This window comes from Pogoniulus pusillus, chromosome Z, assembly GCF_015220805.1.
Source record: "Pogoniulus pusillus isolate bPogPus1 chromosome Z, bPogPus1.pri, whole genome shotgun sequence".
Classification (NCBI taxonomy): domain Eukaryota; kingdom Metazoa; phylum Chordata; class Aves; order Piciformes; family Lybiidae; genus Pogoniulus; species Pogoniulus pusillus.
In genome coordinates, this window is record NC_087309.1 from 51145158 (window position 1) to 51167050 (window position 21893).

A 21893-nucleotide genomic window follows, 5' to 3' on the forward strand; every position below is an offset into this window, starting at 1 on the left:
GTTGGAATACTCCGGGATGGAGAAAAAAGATCAAACCTATACTTGTCTTATATTGCTGCAATTACTGTGACCAGATTAAATATCTACATTTTGAGAAGATGACAAACATATTACACACATTACACAAAGAGGGTGGAAACACATTACATTTGAACAGTGATATGATACAGCATCACATTTCTTGGGGAAGCCACTTTTCACAGTTACAGCATCAGTTGTCCTCTTTTCTCATGTTGCCAGAACTTGAAGTAGCCAAGTGCCAGTTGCACACAAAATGTTGAGCATTGTGTCAAACATCAAACAGTAACTTTTCTGACAGTTCTCACGTCGAGACTGCAAACCTTGCCCATTTTGGGATGTTATAAAACAAGATGCTGTATTTAGGAACTTCACTATTGCAGGCTGAAACCTAGATCAAGAAACCTCATTTCTTTGATCCAGAGCAGAAGATGTGGAAATCCAGGTCCAGGTTTCCAAAGAAGCCTGTGTGAGCCCTGAGCACCTCCAGAAGAGCCTTTTATAAGATCTTAAAGGTGATCCTGAGCAATATTATGTCTGTGAAGGTGTTGGGTAGAAAGCTGGACTTGGTGATCTTGGAGGTCTTTTCCACCCTTCAAGTGCTTCACTGGCAGGTCACCGAAATGGAGCAGATACTCACTAAAAAACGACTTAGTTGTTTGTGAGGTTTGTTGATACAGATCTTTGGTTAGACTAAAATAATGGAATTGTCATCACTAACAATTTAAAGCATCTTGAAGTCTAAATGTATTAATAAGATGGGTGTTTTGTGCTACTCATAAGCAATCTTTATGACTGCAGACTTGATGTGATTACTGCAGTGAAGTGAAGTAGGCCATGCACCCACTAAATATGTTCACTAATGCATAGTTACACCATATATGTGAGGTTGTGCTTTAAATGCCATTGAGCTGAAAGTGCAACACTTTTTCTGCAGCCTAGAAATTGACAAATATGGCTTCTGCCAGAGACAGTAACACTTGGCCGATGTGTGGAGGAAGAAACACTGAGCTCCTGATGCTGTGTTTGTGTACCACTTCACTGCAGCATATGTAACTCAGTTTAGGCACTCCTGCTACAGTCTTTCTAACACTGTAAAACAATCATCCATATGGAGTACTCAAATTTTTTAGGAAGCCTGAACTTGCATGTGATGTGATTATATTTCTTTCTAAAGGAATATGCCAATAGAATAGCAGACAGGCAATTCCGGATGGCTTTGATGAAGAAAGTGTGGGCTGCATGGCGCTCCCTTAGTGAAGAAAAATGGAAAGAAAAAGTAGCAAAAGCATGTCAGTTAAGGGCAGAAGATGTCTGTGTTCAGCTCACCAATGATTATGAAGCCAAAATTGCTGAGGTAAAAAAAAAGTTCCTTATTTTTATATCTTTTTCTCTCCTTCACTCCTCCACCCCCATCCTTCCAGAGTATCTCATCAAGCTCAAAAAACATTAGGTCTTTCTAGCAGAACAGAGCTCCCCAAGGTTTTGGTAGTCTCCAGAGAAAGAAACTCCACAACCTCTCTGGTTAATCTCTTGCAGTATTCCATCACCCTCAGAGTAAAGAAGTTTTTCTTTATGGTTAATTGGAACTTCTTGTGTTCTAGTGCTCCTTGTCCTATCACTGGGCACAACTGAAAAGAGTCTGGCACCATCCTCTTGGATATAGATCTCTAGACATAAGCATTGATAAGATCCCCTCTCACTCTTCCCTTTTCCAGGATAAACAGCCCCAGGTCCCCTAATCCTTCTAGTGACAGGAAGAGATATTGAATGAAGAGGAAAAAAGCATGTGATTAACACATGGCTTAAAGATTGGTGCCACCAACAGAACTTTGGGGTTTTTTGACCATGGGGAAGTTTTCTCATCTCCAAGTCCGGTGGCAACAGATGGAGTTCATCTGTCTCATACAGGAAAAATAATTCCTGCATGAGAGTTGGCTGGGTTCATTGCCAAGGCTTTAAACCAGAATTCTTGCATATGAGTTGGCTGGGCTCTTTGCCAAGGCATTAAACCAATCTTTATGGGGGATAGGGATGTAGATGGCCTTGTCAATGAGAAACCTGGATGTAGTAGCCCAGCACTTGTGAAGCAGTGTATTAGCATCTTAGCTAACACTCCTTCAAGGTTGAAAACTATTTACTCAACTCCAACCCTGAAATGTTTTTATACCAATGCATGCAGCATGGGTAACAAACAGGAGGAGTTGGAGGCCATTGTGCTACAGGGAAACTATGATATAGCAGCAATCATAGAAACCTGATGGGATGACTCCCACAGCTGATAAAATCAATGGGTACCAGCTTTTCGGAAGAAGTGGTAGAGTGGTCCTCCATGCTAAGGACACATAAAACTCTACAAATTGATGAAGGCCAGGTGAGCATCCCCCTGTGCTCAGCACCTCGAGGTCAGACCTTGAATATTGTGTTCTCTTCTGTGCTGGAGCTTGTTTAGGGAAGGCTTGAGTCCCTATAGTTAAGAATCAGGAGTAAGGCCAGCAAGAGTGACATTGTGCTGGGAAGCTGTTACAGGCCACTCAACCAGGATGCAGTGGTTGATGAGATTTCTTTATAAGCAGTTGAGAGAGGTCTCACAATCGTTCCCCTTGTTCTTGTGGGAGACTTCAACTTCCTAGATATCTGCTGGAGATATACAATGCAGCAGGGAGAGAACAGTCCTGGAGGTTCCTGGAGCGTGTGGAGGATACATACTGGTGAGGGGTATACAACTGGTTAGGGAGTCTACCAGGGAAGGGTCCCTTCTGGGCCTGCGTTTTGTGAACAGGGAGGAATTTATGGGGGAAGTAAAGGTTGGTGACCCTATCTCAGTGATCATGAGATAATTAAATTCCTGTCCTTGGGGAAACAAGGAGAGGGTATAGTAAAACTGCCACCTTGAACTTCTGGAGGGCAAACTTTGGCCTGTTCAAGAGACTGATTGACAAAGTCCCTTGGGAGGCCACCCTGAAGGATATAGAAGCCCAGGAAGACTGGACATAGTTCAAGGGCAAAGTCTTAAAGGCACTGTCCCTGTGTGCTGCAAAATGAGTTGTTGGGAAAGGTGTGCAGCCTGGCTGCATGGAGACCTTAGGCTGGACCTCAAGAGCAAAAGGAGAGTCTGTGGCCTTTGGAAGAGGGGACAGGCCTCTCATGAAGACTATAACGATGTAGTGAAGCTATGCAGGGAGAAAATTAGAAGAGCCAAAGCACAGCTACAGCCATTAAAGTACAATAAAAAATGTTCCTACAAATTCATCAACAACAAAAGGAGGACTGAGGAAAATCTCCGTTCTTTATTGGATGCAGAGGGAAACATAGTGACCAACGATGAGGAAAAGGCTGAGGTGCTTAATACCTACTTTGCCTCAGTCTTTAGCACTGGATATCCAGCCTCTAGGAGTCAGGGAGGGAAATCAGAATGAGGACATCACAATAAATGAGGAAGTGATCAGAGATCTGCTAAGTCAGTTAGACCCACACAAGTCTATTGGGCCGGATGGGCTACATCCAAGGGTGCTGAAGGAGCTGGCAGATGTGCTCACCAAGCTACTCTCTGTTACTTACCTGAAGTCCTGGCTAACTGGGGAGATCATGAGAGACTGGAGGGTAGCAAATGTAGCACCTATCTATAAGAAAGGCAGAAAGGAGATCTGGGAAACTACAGACCTGTTGATCTGACAGTGGTACCAGGGGAGATCATGAAGCAGGTCATCTTGAGTGCCACTGCACGCCATGCAGACAACAATCAGGGATCAAGCCCAGTCAGCATGGGTTTATGGATAGCAGGTCCTGCATGATGAACCTGATCTCCTCCTGTAGCAAGATGACCTGGCTACTGGATGAAGGAAAGGCTGTGGATATTGTCTACCTAGACTTTCAAAAAGCCTTTGACACTGTTCCCCACAGAACTGTCATGGAAAAACTGACTGTCTTATGGACAAACTGGTTTGGATGAACACAACTCTGCTGGATAAAGCACTGGGTGGGTGAAAGGCCTAAAGAGTAGTGGTCAGTGGAGTTAAATCCAGCTGGTGGCTGGTCACAAGTGATGTCCCTCATGGCTCAGTGTTGAGACCACTTCTGTTTAACATCTTTATTGATGACTTTGATGAAGACATAGAGTGTATCATCAATAAGTTTGCAGGAGACATCAAATTAGGTGGTTGGTGTTGGTTGTAGGGAGGCTCTACAGAGAGACTTAGATAGATAGGCCAATGTCCACGGTGTAAGCTTCAACAAGGCCAAATGCCAGCTCCTGTACTCAGACCACATCAACCCCAAGCAGTGCTCCAGGCTTAGTGAAGTTTGGCTGAAAAGTTGTCCGGCAGAAAGGGTTCTGGGGGTTGTAATAGACAAACAACTCAATATAAGCAAGCAGTGTGCCCATGTGGCAAAGAAAGTCAATGGCATCCTGGCATGTGTTAGAAATGCTGTGTGTAGCAGGGATAGGGAGGTGATTGTCCCCTTGTACTTGGCTCTGGTGAGGCCCCACCTTGAGTACCTTGTTCAGTTTTGGACATATCATTAGAAGAAGGATGTTGAGGTGCTGGAGAAAGTGCAGAGGAAGGCAACAAAGCTGGTGAAGGGCCTGGAAGATAAATCTAATGAAGAGCAACTGAGGGAGCTGGGGCTGTTTAGTTTAAGGAAGAGAAGGCTGAGGGGAGACCTCATTGCTACAGCTACCTGAAGGGACATTATGGAGAGGCTACTGCTGGTCTCTTCTCACAGGTAAATAGTGATAGAGAAAGAGGGAATGGCCTCAAGCTATGACTGAGTAGGTTTAGACTGGACATTAGGACATTTTTCACAGAAAGTGTAGTCAAGCACTGCAACGTGCTGCCCAGGGAGGTGGCTGAGTCACCAACCTTGGATGTGTTTAAAGGTCTTTTGAATGTGGTGCTTGAGGATTTGGTTTAAGGGTGAACTTTGTAGAGTAGGGAGTAGGGATATTTGTTGGACTTGATGATCTCGAGGGTCTCTTCCAACCAGAATGTTTCTGTGGTTTCAGTGGCCCTCTGTTGAACTCCCTCAATTCTCTGTCTTGCACTGGGGAGCCCAGAATTGAACACAGTACTCGAGGTTTGACCTCACCAGGGCAAAATTGTAAAGGGAGGAGAAATTCCCTTGACCTGCTGGCCACTCTTCTTATTGCATTCCAAGATATCCTTGGCCTATAGGTACTTTTAGGATATAATACAAAGAAGTGACAAGTGGCTGCTCATCTCTAGTGAGCTTGAGATTTTGAAGTGAAAATCCCTCTATTTGTAGAAGTATTAAGTGTTTTTTAAGGCTAAGTAATGTGTTTATAGTTTGCATTTAGAAGTACAAGATTACTATTTTTTTTACTCTCTTTTGTAGTTAACTGCTGCTTTGGAAGAGACAAAAGCTGAGATTCTGCGAATGCAAAGTGAAAGAGAACAGTATGAAGGCACCATGAAGAAAGCCTTTTTGCGTGGTGTATGTGCTTTGAATATGGAAGCAATGACTATATTTCAGGGCAAAGACAGCAGTACAGAATCTGGTCAGTGTGAAAAAAATGCCTCTTATCTAGTGGGGGGGGGTTGAATTTGCTAGTTTGGGGGTTGGATTTCTTTGTTTCAAAGATGTCTCCCTTTTTTTTTTTTTTTTTTTGCCTGCCCTTTTTAATTTAACATGAGGACTTCTGGCAATATAGAGATTATCAAACTCCCTGCTTTGTGAAGTCCTGTTGAATATGTTAGGAGATATTCTAATGCTGAAATCTGTAATGTTAAACATATTCTCTTCATCCCATCTTGGTAGGAGTAAGTAAAGGCAGAACAAGAGGCCAAGGATGGCAGACTTCCTAAAACATTGTGAAAGGTTGCCCAAAATTCTGTTAGCACCCAGGTTTTGGAGGCATAAGTGAGAAATCCCAGAAAACCTTCCTCTATTCTCAGGAATCTTGGCATACAATGCTTTACTCAGACGGCTCTCCCTCCTTTCTTAACCTTTCCTTTTATACAAAAAAGGGCAAGTAAATCTCTTGGCAACATAGTTATATTAGCAACACAGTTGTGAAATGTGCAGTTACACAGGAAAGAGCTGCGTGCCCTTACCAGTGTAATGAAATCACCCCCTTGGAGTGAGACAAGCTATAGCAGTAGGAGCATAATTATACTGCTGCAGCAGTCTACATTAAGAGAAAATAGCTGCACCAGCAGGGGTGTCACAGCTGTATGTGCGACTTAACCAACTGTACTGGCAGCAGCTTGTTAAAGGCCTTAGACAAGTAACTTGAGTTCCTAAGCTTACATAATCTTATACCAAAAGATTCCAAACTACTTAAGAGAAATTCCTTTCCAAATATGTAGATATGAAGAGGAAATAAAAGCTTGAAGAAGGTGTCCAAGGATACTTACCTGAGTAGCTCTTTGAGTTCTATTTCTGCGGTTACTTAAACAAGGTCATGTTCTGGTTTCCTAAGTGCAGTAGCTCTGTTCTAGTGAAAACGCAGGATCAGTATTTGGAGAGGGTCAGAAATTAATTATTTTTTCTTGAAGATATTGAGTTTGGGCATAAATTTCCCGACTGCTGTATTTCTCACTGCATTCTAAATGAAGGGCTGTTTTCTTTCAATCCTGGATATCATTGTTTTCAAGAAACATGCAATGGTGTGAAATAGGAAAGCTTTTTTTTTCTGTAAACCTATAAAAAGAGGGTAAGTAGAAAGAAAATGAAAGGAACTGAGCTCTAGAGATGCCATAACAAATCCCTGTGGTTCATGGACCAAATATTTTGCTTGATTATTACTACAGAGCATGATCCTGTAATAATGTACACAGTCACAGTGCCTATAGACTTTGCTGTGCTTCACTGTGCTGGAGCACCTTTACCCAACTTCTGGTGTCCAACATCATGCTTTTTAACTGTTTTTGATCAGTGTACTCTTCATCAGTCTTCATACCATCTCACAATCTCTGTTGTTCTTGGTGCCATGCCTACCATCCTCTTCCACTTCCTCTTGTACCACCTCCTTCCCTTGTCTGAGGTACACTATTTTCTTTCTACAGCCAGGTGGTGCTTTTAATGTAGTTATTTACATGATGATTTCATGTGGTTGCACAACTGTTCATTTGCATTCTAACTCGGGTATAGCAGAAAACTGACCAGGGCATCAAGGGACTTCAGGCATCAGATTGGCAGACATCAGATTAGATGTCGTGATTTGTTCTAGCTTTGTGGAGGTTTGTACCCCAGTCAGTCGGTGGTTATGTGTTTGTATGAGCACTGTAGTGCCACCTCCTGTTGTAATAAGTAAAAGCAGAATTTGATACCTTATAGTATATATATATATAGCACACATCATAATGTAGGTTACTAATAGTGTGCATATATCACTGCCTTAATGGGCCCATAGTATTTGGAGTCAGTTTTGATGGTCTGAAGTTTCTGGCTGGTATACTGACAGATTTTTTAATTATTATTATTTATTATAATAAGTATATTTTCAATCTCCTTATTCAGTATAACATTGAAGCCACAAGAATTCAGAACTTCTTGCTTAAAGAAAACCCTAATGCTGCATTTTAACGTAGCAGGAATCAGATTATAATTGGCCTGTAACTCTTTCCTTGGCTCTGTCTATTCTTAATCTTAGGGTATGTGCTCATACATATATATATATGAAATTCATGTTCTGGCATACTTTCATTCTTTGAGTATTGAACCAAATGGAACCATCTTCTTTATGTTTTTCCTGCTCACTTAAAGAATAAATTTAAAAAAAAAAAATGCAGGGAAGCCAACAAACAAACAAACAAGAAGAAAAAGCCACAACAGCAAAGCAATACATCACAAAGAAAAAAAAGAAGAAACAACCACGACTACCACACGGTGTCACTCTAGTCTCTGGAATCAGCAGGTTTCCTTTGTCCTGATACTTCTGCTAGCAGTTTCAGAAATGCCCTCCTGCTGCTTCCTTTAGGGATGTTTGTATGCTAAAGGAGAAGGCTGAAACTGCTTGGCGAAGGTATTAAGCTTAGATCTGCAGACCTGAACTCGCAAGTACTTCTGCATTGTGACACACAAGAATCCTGACAGATTTTGTGCAAGCTCAGGCTGACACAGCTGCTGGGTGGAAATGAGGGCTGTGTGATGCCTGTAGATCATTTTAGCCCTAGAGCCAGTATGTGGCCACTGTCTGGGCATTGTATTTGGAAATGAGATGCTGCTGAGCATGATCGATGGCTCTTTGAAATTGCAGTACTTTCTCAGACAATTAAAAGTGGCTTACCACCAGTGTAACCTTAAGGATGCTACACCCTTGCAGAAGTCTAGGATGGCCTTTCTACGCTTTGCTGATCTCTACCCAAACTGGATTTTAGCCTTTAGTGTAAGACCAGTTTTTGTGTGCTGGATTTAGTCCAGGCAAGTAGCGTGAAGAACGTCAGCTCTTTGTGTTACAGGTATGTGACAAGTGTCAAAGGGATGTTGAGAGAAACAAGACCTGTGGAAGACATTATTTAAAAAAAAAGGGTCAAATACAGAAATGCTTTTTTACATAGATAGATATGTGTGTGTGTGTGTGTGTGTGTGTGTGTGTATACACACACAAAAAAAAAAAAGGCTGGTAGGAGAATTGTCCCGCAGCAGGACATGAGCTGGTAAACATGAGAACTCGTGCTGGGAGGTGTCCTCGAGCTACTGCTTGTTCAAGGAAGCTAAGTTGTAAACAGTGAGCAACCCACACACACCTGCAGGAGGCTGAGCCGGCCTGCCCCCTGGGGTGGACACCGCGGGTTGTTTTGACATAGGGCAACCTATCTGCACCTTACACATAACTCTGAGCCAATCTGTACTGTCCACTTGTGCCAGCCCCAGGCCGATTGTGCACGCCTTTATCTGAGTGCTATAGAAGCTGCACTGCCCTAATAAAGTGTACTGCGTAGCTAGCTGCTGAGTCGACTCGTCAGTACTCTGATCTTGCCTCTCACCAGCCTCCTGCTGACTGCAAAGGCCCACCCTTTTAAATAGAAATCACAAGGAATAGGGTTTTTTTTTTTTCACTGTGACTTACCTTGTCTTTCCCCTTAGTTTTTGCTAGATTATGTGCTGATGCCATTACTTCATGTTTCTAATAACAGAGCTAGAAAGTAGGAGAAATTATAATGACACCTTTGTTGCAGGAAAGCTACCTCCATCACAGTACAATCCGCCCTCATCACCTCTTCCACCAGCAACCACTCTTCATCAGGAAGACATGGTAAGTGTGTAGGTAATACAGAACTGTCTTTGCTAGCAATATGTAATGGCATAAATCAGAACAAAACAGGACACACCAAACCAGCGGGTTAACCTGTGTATTTTCCCAACACAGAAGTGAGGAGGAAGTAACACACAAACTTCTTTTTCATTATCCCAATCCGTTTGTCTCATGCCAGAACACCTATCTATCTTAATTAAGGCAGCTACTTTTGTTACCTCACGTTGGGGTGACAAAAAATGTGTAATGTTTTAAATCAAAACAGGTTAAAACAAACCGCCAGAACCTGTATTTTCCCAACACGGAAGTCAGGGAAAAATATCATGCAAAAACTCAGAGTTGAGACCAGAAAAGAGAGAGATAAGAATAGTTTACTGATCAAAATCTGATAAGCATGGTACAAAATGCACAATTACCTTAGCCTATTTGCAGAAAAAGCAGAAGCAAACAAGCCAAAAGGCCAAGTCGCAAAACTACTCTCCCATTCCCCTTTGTCCTGCCACCATCCCAGTGGAAAAGACAGCAGCCAGAGCCTTGGAACCTAGATGCAGCAACTGAAACAAGAAGCCTCCCACTGTACTTGAAGGGAACTTCATCACAGTATCACAGTATCATCAGGGTTGGAAGAGACCTCACAGATCATCAAGTCCAACCCTTTACCACAGAGCTCAAGGCTAGACCATGGCACCAAGTGCCACGTCCAACCTTGCCTTGAAGTGCCCCAGGGACGGCGACTCCACCACCTCCCCGGGCAGCCCATTCCAGTGCCCAATGACTCTCTCAGTGAAGAACTTTCTCCTCACCTCGAGCCTAAATCTCCCCTGGCGCAGCCTGAGGCTGTGTCCTCTCATTCTGGTGCTGGCCACCTGAGAGAAGAAAGCAACCTCCCCCTGGCCACAACCACCTCTCAGGTAGTTGTAGAGAGCAATAAGGTCACCCCTGAGCCTCCTCTTCTCCAGGCTAAACAATCCCAGCTCCCTCAGCCTCTCCTTGTAGGGCTGTGTCGAGGTCTCTCACCAGCCTCGTCGCCCTTCTCTGGACATGCTCAAACATCTCAATGTCCCTTCTAAACTGAGGGGGCCCAGAACTGAACCCAGTACTCAAGGTGTGGTCTAACCAGTGCAGAGTACAGGGGCAGAATGACCTCCCTGCTCCTGCTGACCACACCATTCTTGCATCATCATACTTTGCCTCAGCCAGTACTTTCATTTTTGAAGTTGGCATGACTGCAGTGTGGTATAAATAACAGCAGCAGATTCCATGCCCAATCCATGACACCATCAAAATTAAATTCCACTGTTGGAGCTTTTGAAAATAAATGCTGCAGCCTGGCAGTGGAGTTTGAAGATGGTCTAAGGGAAAAAAGAAACCTATTAAGTATGTTCAGTCTGCGTTCTATAAATCAAGTGACTGACTCGCAGCTACTGTGGCTTTTTTATTTTGATGAAAATGCGTTGACCTAATTTAGACAAGGAGAATTTCTTCTTTAAGATTCTCTCTTGGAAAAAAATGGTTTGTAGAGGTTTTTTTTAAAAAAAAAAATCAATACAGTTTGAAAAGAAGAAAAGCTGCTGTTGTGAAGGGGTTTTGTCTGCGTTTGGGGTAAGATTTGAGACCGAATTTTTGAAAGGTTTTAAATAATTTAATAATATATACAAAGAGAATTTCCCCCCCAAACTTATATACCATTAACCCACACAAATTCTTTGTATGCAGTCAGTGAAATTACTTTACAGAATGTCTATTTACAACAGGATTAAGGAATTTGGTAGAGGTTTGGAAAGGTTTTGGGTATAGAGTCTCATGGCATAAAGTGCCGCTGGTAAAGTCACTGAAATTCTTATCTGCTCAAATCGAGATGGTTCAGTTACTCACTCTTTGGAGTCAAAGTCTCTGTGGTCCCAAATATGCATAGGGAAAGCCACGCTGCTGATCCTCGTGGATCTGAATAGTTCAGTTCGGATATTGGGGCGCGCTGTCTGAGAAGGTTCCATGGGCACGATGGGGCTGGGGACGGTGAGCTGGAGCGGCCAAAACGTGCCAAATAAGGTAGAGTCCACGGGCCTGGTACCCCCAAATGTGGGAAGTCACAGGTGGGCCACACGCTAAGCGCGTGGGCTTATGCGACCTGTTTAGATCATTCTTATATAACCAGGGCAGGCCAGACTCTAAGGCACCAGGCTTGTTGTGCTCCTTTGTCTGCCTAACTTGTTTTCCCCTGGTTTAGACAGAAAAACACCTTTCAGTGGGAAAACATGTCCAGGCAAGCATAGGCCTGTAAACAAGCCTATTTGGGTCTATGTGGCCCTCCACCACACTGGCTTGACTTGAAGCTTCCTTTTAAAGAGCGTGATGGATATGCACACTGAGGGAACTCAACTTTTTTCCCTGTTAAGTCAGCTTAGCCAGATCATTATTCAATAGGTTGGATGTTCTGGGCCGGCCCTGGGGTCATCCTGAAGATGTTACTGCTGTAAATTTCATGCTGAAGTATAGGTTGGAACAGAGGTGTGCTTGCCTCTCTTCTGATTTTTCATTCCAGTAGTATCACGTATTATTCATATAGTTTCTACATTTTTTTAGGCAACTATTTTTAAGTAAGGCAGAAATCAGTCTGTTTTTTTACTATTTCAATTACGTTTCTAAATCTGACTTCTTTGCAGATATTTTATCTCTAGTTTTGCTATCTAAAGAGCAAAATGTATTTTCTAGAAAATTAAGCTCATTCTTTGTAAACTGGTTTCATTTGCAGTTCTCTACCCACTTGGGCCATGCAAGCACTTCTCAGACGAGGCTAGATTCCTGTTCTCCAGTAATTGTCACTAGTACAGCTGCAGGATCTGGTGCGGCATCAACTCAAAAACCGGTAGTAAGCTAAAATTAACTTTTATAAGGCGTAATTGTAACACGTATTGGTTTGGGTATCATAACTTGTGCATTTGTCAGAGCAGCACAAGTAGAATTTGCATAGCTTTGTGAAGGCACTTAACTTACAGATGCTCATTAATGTTATGGAAACCTATTTACGCTAGGAGCAATTTTTAACTCTTTGCAGCGGGGAGTGGGGTTGTGTCAAAATGAAGAATGGCAGAGTACATGTACAGTTTGTATAGTGCAACAAGAACAAATGGTGTCACACGTGATATTATTTTGTTGTAGGAAGAAAGTACTTTGCTTTAGTGTTCTCCTGCGTGAAATCTCTCTCACTCCCTCTTCTGTATTTGTCGCTAAACTGTCTTTACTTTTCTGCACTGTCTTCCATATCACTTGCTTTTGCCCATATGATACAGTTTGCTGCCAGCTGTCAGAGAAGGAAGTCACATTTTACTGCATGGAAGCTTTTTTTGTCTCTGCTACGTCAATTATGGAGTCAGTGAGCAAAGCTAAACTATCCATGCTGTTTTAATTTTGTCGGATTATCCTTACGTCCCTCAGAACCGATGTTGAAACACTGTGTCATACTTCAACTGGATAAAGATGGCCTAAACCAGGTTACCATTAGCTGGAGCAAATACAGCCCCTACATGACATAACTGGATGACCTGCAACATGTCATGTTCTGTTTTGGCATGTGGCTGATTAAGTATTGTGGATACTATGTTTAAAATATTTTATAACAATTAATACTTCTCTTATTTGTAGCCTATGGCGAAAGTAATAACATCTTCTCAACAGAAAGCAGTAAGAACAATCACTGCTCGAATAATGGGCAGAGCTGATGTGGGACAAAAAGCCAGAATTTGTGGCAGTTTAGCAGTGATGGGTGTTGCTCCACCCATGAGTTCACTCATTGTTGAAAAACATCATCCAGTCACTCAGGTAAGTCAGAATTATGCTTCTAAGAGTAGTATTACTACAAAACATCAGTGATAGTGGTTAGAGGAAAAATGGGTGTTATAAAGTGATATTAGACAAGACTCAAACTTGAGGCATACTTAAATTAACAAACTATTCTGTCTCCAGACTGGGTAGAATGTACTGATAAGGAGAAGTAAATGTTGCCATTTTAATCCATTTGTCCTGTTTCTATAGTAATTATTTCACAGTATAATAATGTTGGCTGTCTCTCTCTTCATTGTAGTTGATTGGCACAGTAATGTTTTGTGTCATCACCCAGCAACCACAATTTAGATATAAGCTTTGTAGTGTATAGGAGGAAGAGTGACTAAACCAGAGGTACTAGAGCTATATATTGTCCTAAGCATAGCAATTTAGGGGAAAAAAATAAAACCCTTGTCAGAAGGCTGTCACTTTTGTCAGTATTACCAGCCCTATTTGTGCTGAAGAAAACACTGCAAGCGCATTAATAGAGTGAAAGCAATATAGCAGACTCTGAACTCCTAGTTGCTTAGGGAGGGAGAGGCTGAGGGAGCTGGACTTGTTTAGCCTGGAGAAGAGGAGGCTCACGAGTGACCTCATTCCTGTCTACAATTACCTGAAGGGAGGCTGTAGCCAGGTGGGGGTTGTTTTTTTCTCCCAGATGACCAGCAACAGAACAAGGGGACACAGTCTCAAGTTGTGCCGGGGTAGGTCTAGGCTGGATGTTAGGAGGAAGTTCTTGCCAGAGAGAGTGATTGGCATTGGAATGGGCTGTCCAGGGAGGTGGTGGAGGTACCATCCCTGGAGGTGTTCAAGAAAAGCCTGGATGAGGCACTTAGTGCCATGGTCTAGTTGACTGAATAGGGCTGGGTGCTAGGTTGGACTGGATGATCTTGGAGGTCTCTTCCAACCTGGTTGATTCTATGATTGTACACTTTTGGACAAATCTGAGCAAAAAATGGTTTTAAGTGGAGGTGTGTGAATAAGTTGAAGACTTTTTTTTATTATTATTATTTTAACTTGTAAAATAGGATCTGAGTTTTTTTCTGTGCTGAGAGTCCAGTTTCTCTTGAGTGATTCTGACAGAAGCTGCAGAGCAACATCAAGTCTGTTAATCTGAACTGGAGTTACCAGTGACTGTGGGAGGGATTGTTATGTTTTCGCTCATTTCCTGTGAAGAGTCAGATCCGTGTGACAGGCTGCTTTCAGGAATCTGGGCTCCTAAGCAGAAATTAATTTTTAAATTGTATGCCTTCAGGGCATTAGGGGTTTGGTTTCAGTAAGAAAAGTTCCTGCATTTAGGTTACGTGACTGCTATGACAAGTACCTGAACTACTGTACCAAGAGCCAACTTTTTAAAATCTAATAAATATGACGATCCCAGAGCTACATTCCATAGTCTCTTTCTCCAAAGAAATGCCTAAGTGAAAGTCAATCAGTTGAAGATTTATCTTGAATTAATCTGATTCGGGGTTGGGGGGGAGTTACCTTACTTAAAAGTAGAATAAGTACTGTTTATTGCAGTAAGGTGGCTAGGGCTTTTTAGAGGAAAATCAGTTTTTGTAAAACAAATGCAAAGCTATTCAGAGACCTTTCAGAGATTTTCTTATAGCCAATACTGAACTTCAAAAGGAAAGTTAGCATGATTTACATTATAGGGGAAAACTGAACAACTTGCTAGAAAAATAAGGCTGAGATGGTAAAAGCTTGGCATATCTAGCTAGTTGGAAGTTTAGCATTTTCACATTTAGCATTTCACAGCTTAGCATTTCAGCCAGCTTGGAAGAGACCTCCAAGATCATCCACTCCAGCCTAGCACCCAGCCCTAGCCAGTCAACTACACCATGGCACTAAGTGCCTCATCCAGTCTTGTCTTGAACACCTCCAGGGACAGCAACTCCACCACCTCCCTGGGCAGCCCATTCCAATAGCAAATCATTCTGTGAAGAACTTCCTCCTAACATCCAGCCTATTTTGTTCTAAAAGCTATATTGTAGATTAAAAAAAGGAAAACAAAGTACTACTTTTGTTAAAGAAAAGCCTGAGGCTTTGGGTTTGGTTGTTGTTTTTTGTTTCATTGAGGTTCTTTGGTGTTTGTTTCTGTGGTGTTGTTGGTTTGGTTTTTTTGTGTGAGTGTGTTTTGGGTTTCTTTTCAGAGAGGGAGATTTCAGTTTGCTGAATTGCAAATCTTTGTGTTTAAACTGCATCTCACAAGGAGCTGTACTAGTGCAGAGCTTTTGGTACTGATAAGTGGTTTTATGTATCTGTTTACTTTGCAGCAAACCATATCCCAAGCCACTGCAGCTAAATATCCTCGAACTCTGCTCCATTCTTCTGGTTCTGCCACCATGAGACCTGCAGGACAAACTGGACGAATACTTCAGGGCCAGACTCCTACCAGTGTTCAGTCAATAAAAGTTGTTGACTGAGTGGGTATCTTTCTTACCAATAGGGTTTTATATCAAGGTACAATTCAAACTCCATCCCAGTCTTTTCAGATTTGATGTAGCAAGGCCTAAAGTATGTATCACGTTTTTACCCTTTTCTAAAAATAGGCTTTTTTAAGTAGAAATGGTTTTATAGTAAACATCTGGAGGGGAATTTGAAATATTCTGCCTCCAAACTGTTTGAGAACTTACTTTATTAAGATAAACACTTTTTATTTAAGGAATCTTTTGCAGACTTTTAAATAAAGAACATAATGCAATTTTTGTCTAAATCTCTTTGTTTAGTTTCAGTATTATCAACATCTACTTCCCAATGAAAATGAAATTTGTTTTCTGTTAATGTATGCTTTTAGTTGCTTATGCAGCTAAGTGTAGTTGACCTGTATTTTGGTTATATCCTCCAACAGCATACTTAGCTGAAGAATAACAGGGTGATAGTCTTCAACAGTGCATCTTGGGCCAGGCAAGATGCCTAGTCCCTCAAGTTGTTAAGCTTGTTGCAGAACTTGATGCATACCTGTCAGGATCGAAGAATTTGTGGTCTTAGATCCCTGCTGCCCAAACCAGTCTGTCCTTTGCATTGCTATGATGCTCCACAGCCACAACAAAATGAGTCACATGTAAGGGGGCAGTTAGGTGTTGGACTTCAGATTGTGACACAGATTATCTTTTTTTGTAGAAACAATGAGATTCAGTACAGAATAATTCTGGCTGCCTATAGACAGGCAAGGCAATTCAATTCTTCCATTGCATGATAAAACTATTGCTATTCTGTTACAGAGAAAACTACAGACATACATGTTTTGTGTCAATTTTCAAATATTAGATATATTCCATAACGATAAAACCTTTAAATGTGTTCAGCAAGACAGCATCAAATACTAATTCACGGCATGAACAAGAAATAGTTAAATAATTGCTAGATTTGTAAAGTATTAAATACAACATATACTTTGAGTATGTATGCAAGGTTATTGTCAAGGTCCAGAGAAGCAGAGATGAACAGTATCTCTGTCCAGAGGAGCAAGACCAGTTCTTATGGTTCGGCAAGAGAGCAGGACCCAGGCTAGCTCAGCTGAAACGCGCTTTCTCGCAGCCTTTTTTCTCCTCTTTTCTTGAGGCTCTCTCGATCTGAGGAGCCCAGAGGGAGGCAGGGAGCGGCAAGCAGGCGCTGAGTGCTCGCAGGAAGGTGAGTCAGAGGGCGGTGCCTGGCGAGCGGCACATTCAAACGAGCAGCTCACTGCTGTCTCTGCTGAGCGCAGCGCGCGCCGCTGGGAAAGAAAAAAACCAAACCACCACACCTAACAACTCGCAGCGGACCTTCAGGATAGCAGACATGGTTCGAACTAGGTCCAAGCTGTATAATACTTGTAAAACTGTGGGCACCCAAACAGAGCCCACCTGTAGGAGTGCAGGCGTCCAGACGTCTGGATGTGAGGAGTGCTGGAGCCTGGCACTCGACACAGGCAATGGCTGCATTAGGTGTGAGCAGATTGATTGTCTCCTTAACCTGGTGGCTGAACTCAAGGGAGAGGTGGAACGACTGAAGGCTGAAAGGGAAGGTACAAAAGAGCAACATGCTCTGCAGTCCCCCTTGCCAGAGGGAGATGAACAGAGCAACCAAGAAGAATGGATGCAGGTGCCTGCCAGAAGGGGCAAGGGAAAACCCTTCCAGCCATCTTCACATCCCCAGCTGCCCTTACATAACAGATATAGGGCACTAGAGGTTGGCGATGAGGTGATCCTGGAGCAGGCAGAAGCATCACCGGCTGGGAGGGCAACTCAGTTGCCCCCTCGCATCAGAACAAGTACCCAGAAGAAAAAGAGGAGGGTAATTGTTATTGGTGATTCCCTTCTGCAGGGAACAGAGGGCCCCATATGCCGGCCAGACCCCTTCCACAGGGAGGTCTGCTGCCTCCCTGGAGCCCGGGTCAGGGATGTTACCAGGAGGCTGCCTACTGTAGTGCAGCCCTCTGATTACTATCCCTTATTAGTTATACAGGCAGGGAATGATGAGATTAATAACAGAGGGCTAAAAGCTATCAAAAGGGACTTTAAGACACTGGGGAAAGCAGTTGAAGGAGCAGGGGCACAGGTAATCTTTTCATCTATACCCTTAGTCACAGGCTGGAATACAGAGAAGAATAGGAAAGCATATTTGATGAACAAGTGGCTCAGAGGTTGGTGCATGCAACATAACTTTGGATTCTTTGATATTGGGGAACTTCATCTTGCCACAGGTCTGCAATCAGCAGATAGGACACAACTATCACAGAAGGGGAGAAGGACCCTGGCACATAAGCTGGCTGGGCTTGTTGAGAGGGCTTTAAACTAGAATGGAAGGGGGAGGGGGTTAAACATGACAGCACCAGAGATAAATCCAAGGGAATTGAGGATGGTAGGCTAGAGCTAGGGGTAAAAGCAGCAGCCCAGCTGAAGTGCATGTACACTAATGCACGCAGTATGGGTAACAAACAAGAGGAGCTGGAAGCTCTGGTGCTGGAGGAAAACTATGATATTGTTGCCATCACTGAAACGTGGTGGGATGGCTCACATGATTGGTGTGCTGTAATCAATGGCTACAGACTCTTCAGGAGAGACAGGCAAGGGAGAAAGGGCGGGGGAGTGGCTCTGTATATTAGGGATGCTCTGGATGTCGTGGAGGTAGAAATCAAAGATGATCAAGTTGAGTCATTATGGGTGAGACTTAAGGCGAAGGCCAACAAGGCTGATATCCTGGTTGGAGTCTGTTATAGACCACCCAACCAGGAAGAAGAGGTTGATTTATTACTCTTTAAGCAACTGGAGGCTGCCTCAAGATCACCTGCCCTTGTTCTGGTGGGCGACTTTAACCTACCAGACATCTGCTGGGACTTAAACACTGCAGAGAAGAAGCAGTCTAGAAGGTTTCTGCAATGTGTGGAAGACAACTTCCTATCCCAGCTGTTACGTGAGCCTACCAGGGGGGCAGCCCTGCTTGACCTGCTGCTCACAAATAGAGAGGGGCTGGTAGGGGATGTGGTGGTTGGAGGCTGCCTGGGGTCCAGTGACCATGAAATTATAGAGTTTTCAATACATGGAGAAACCAGGAGGGACATCAACAGAACCTCCACACTGGACTTCCGAAGGGCAGACTTCAGCCTATTTAAGGAACTAATTCAGAAAGTTCCTTGGGAAAGAGCCCTTAGAAACAAAGGGGTCCAGGAAGGTTGGACCTACTTCAAGAAAGAACTCCTGCAGGCACAGGAGCAGGCAGTGCCACTGAGCCGGAAGATGAGCCGACGAGGGAGGCAGCCAGGCTGGATGGGCAGGGAGCTGCTGAAGGAATTAAAGATTAAAAAGAGAGTGTATCACCTTTGGAAAAGAGGGGAGGTGTCCCAGGAGAAGTTCAAGGAGGTTGCTAGGTCTTGTAGAGGAAAAATTAGAGAGGCAAAAGCCCACTTGGAGCTCAGGCTGGCCACGGCTGCCAAGGAAAATAAAAAGTGTTTCTTTAAATATATGAATGGCAAGAGAAGGACCAAGGACAACCTCCAGTCCTTGTTAGATAGAGAGGGGAATAGAGTGACAAAGGATGAGGAAAAGGCAGAGGTGCTTAACACCTTCTTTGCCTCAATCTTCACTAGTGGGACAGGTTGTCTCCAGGACAGCTGGACTCCTGAAGCGGTGGATGGAGTCAGGGACCAGTACAGTCCCCCTCTAATCCATGAGGAAGCAGTAAGGGATCTGCTAAGTCACTTGGATCCTCACAAGTCCATGGGACCGGATGGGATCCACCCTAGGGTGCTGAGAGAGCTGGCAGCTGAGCTGGCCAAGCCACTCTCCATCATTTATCAGCAGTCCTGGCTCACTGGAGAGGTCCCTGAAGACTGGAAGCTGGCCAATGTGATACCCATCCACAAGAAGGGTCGTAAGGAGGAGCCAGAAAACTACAGACCTGTGAGCCTAACCTCAGTGCCAGGCAAGGTCATGGAACAGGTCATCTTGGGTGCCATCACAAAGCACCTACAGGATAGCCAAGGGATCAGGCCCAGCCAGCATGGGTTTAGGAAGGGCAGGTCCTGCCTCACCAACCTGATCTCCTTTTATGATCAGGTTACCTGCCTGGTGAATGTGGGGCAGGCTGTGGATGTAGTCTACTTGGACTTCAGCAAAGCCTTTGACACTGTCTGCCACAAGAAGCTCCTAGCCAAGCTGGCAGCTCATGGTTTGGACAGATTCACTCTGTGCTGGATCAAGAACTGGCTGGATGGCAGAGCCCAGAGAGTGGTGGTGAATGGTGCCACATCCAGTTGGCAGCCAGTCACAAGTGGTGTTCCCCAAGGATCAGTGCTGGGCCCAGTCCTGTTCAATATCTTTATTGATGATCTGGATGAGGGCATTGAGTCCAGCATCAGTAAGTTTGCAGATGACACCAAGCTAGGAGCAGGTGTTGATCTGTTGGAAGGTAGGAGAGCCCTGCAGAGGACCTGGCCAGGCTGGATGGGTGGGCAGAGGCCAATGGGATGAGATTTAACAAGGCCAAGTGCAGGGTTCTGCACTTCGGCCACAATAACCCCAAGCAGCACTACAGGCTGGGGACTGAGTGGCTGGAGAGCAGTCAGGAGGAAAGGGACCTGGGGGTACTGATAGATAGTAAGCTGAAGATGAGCCAGCAGTGTGCCCAGGTGGCCAAGAGAGCCAATGGCATCCTAGCCTGCATCAGGAACAGTGTGGCCAGTAGGACAAGGGAGGTTATTCTTCCCCTGTACTCAGCACTGGTCAGGCCACACCTTGAGTACTGTGTCCAGTTCTGGGCCCCTCAATTCAAGAAAGATGTTGAGGTGCTGGAACATGTCCAGAGAAGGGCAACAAGGCTGGTGAGGGGCCTGGAACACAAATCCTATGAGGAGAGGTTGAGGGAGCTGGGCCTGTTTAGCCTGGAGAGGAGGAGGCTCAGGGGTGATCTTATTACTGTCTACAACTACCTGAAGGGACATTGTAGCCAGGTGGGGGGTGGCCTCTTCTCCCAGGCAACCAGCAATAGAACAAGGGGACACAGTCTCAAGTTGTGCCAGGGTAGGTATAGGCTGGATGTTAGGAAGAAGTTTTTCACAGAGAGAGTGATTTCCCATTGGAATGGGCTGCCCAGGGAGGTGGTGGAGGCACCGTCCCTGGGGGTCTTCAAGAAAAGCCTGGATGAGGCACTTAGTGCCATGGTCTAGTTGACTGGCTAGGGCTGGGTGATAGGTTGGACTCGATGATCTTGGAGGTCTCTTCCAACCTGGTTGATTCTATGATTCTATGATTCTATGATTCTATGAAATTAAGGTGCAAACGAGACCAGATATCACCACCAAACTATTTATTAAAGGATAGGGTTGGGCAAAACAGAGGGAGAGAGGGGAGAAGGGGGAGAGAGAAAAATAAAGAGAACGACAGAGAAGAGAAGAAGGAGCAGGGAAGGAAAAGAGCTGTGATCGTATTACTCTCAGTCACAGACGGAGGGGAGAGAGAGAGACGGGTGCGTGCCCCAGGGATGATCTTCTGTGGAGTTTGTCAGAGTTTCTTCGGGTGGTGTGCAGCTCTGGTGGTCTGGTGGTGGTCCGCCCTCGGTGGTCAGGTAGAGGTGGCACTGGTGGTCCGGTGGAGGTGCCACTGGTGGTCTGCTGGGTGTGCCACACACACTTTGGCAGGCATTTCTCCTGCCTTTTATACAGTTTTCTGCTCAGTGTCCAGCTGCAGCTCCCCAGGGAATCTTGCTGTGTACTCTCATGCATTCGCAGGGGTCCGGCGCCACCGGAGGGAGGGCCTCTGCCCCCTCCCTGGCTGTACCTGTCCGTACCCTGAATACACATAAACCTTTTCCCTTGGGGGTAGCTGAGATAAGATGTAGACATGCTGGGCATTCCAGCCAGGCTGAGGTCCAGGAGTTTCGAAGGTGTTGTCTGTTGATTTGCATCCCTGAGCTTTAGGCCAAGCACCGAATCTGAGTCCCTGAAGTTACCAAAGGCAATCTTTATCTTTGTTGATTAGGGAGAGACGATGCAATCTTTATCTTTTTTAATGAACCAGAGAGAGGATTTAGACTCTCACAGTTATGGCACAATAGAAAGTTCTGCAGCCAACCACGCATGGTTTTAGGCATGACATTTCTTTTGTGTTTTTCACTACATAAAATGATGGAGAAGAAAGGCTCGTCCTAGTTTGAGCACTAATTAAACAAGAGAAAGGCCCACAGGAATGCCAGCAAGACTTTATAAAATTCTGAATCCCTAACGAAGCTAGGTTTCAACATACTTTTATGCATTTACACACAAACTTCATTTATTAAATGTAATTGCTTTTTAGGTCAAACACAAAACAGTGTAATTTGCATTCCCAGTATCAAATTAGTGTTTCAGTGTTAAGAT

At 44.1% G+C, this 21893-nt stretch overlaps 1 protein-coding gene across 6 annotated transcripts in view; it reads left to right on the plus strand.

Moving 5' to 3' along the window:
• Positions 1-15776, plus strand: part of POC5 (POC5 centriolar protein) — a 42007-nt gene extending 26231 nt beyond the window's left edge. For 4 of the 6 annotated variants that reach the window (XM_064140154.1, XM_064140155.1, XM_064140152.1 and 1 more), the window contains 6 exons: positions 1196-1375; positions 5374-5536; positions 9162-9238; positions 11991-12107; positions 12881-13057; positions 15337-15776. In XM_064140154.1, the coding sequence (XP_063996224.1) occupies positions 1196-1375; positions 5374-5536; positions 9162-9238; positions 11991-12107; positions 12881-13057; positions 15337-15486 (864 nt within the window). In that variant the 3' untranslated portion in view covers positions 15487-15776. The remainder of the gene's footprint in view (positions 1-1195; positions 1376-5373; positions 5537-9161; positions 9239-11990; positions 12108-12880; positions 13058-15336) is intronic. The other 2 variants (XM_064140158.1, XM_064140157.1) reach the window with 1 other exon arrangement.
• Positions 15777-21893: the final 6117 nt, after the last annotated feature.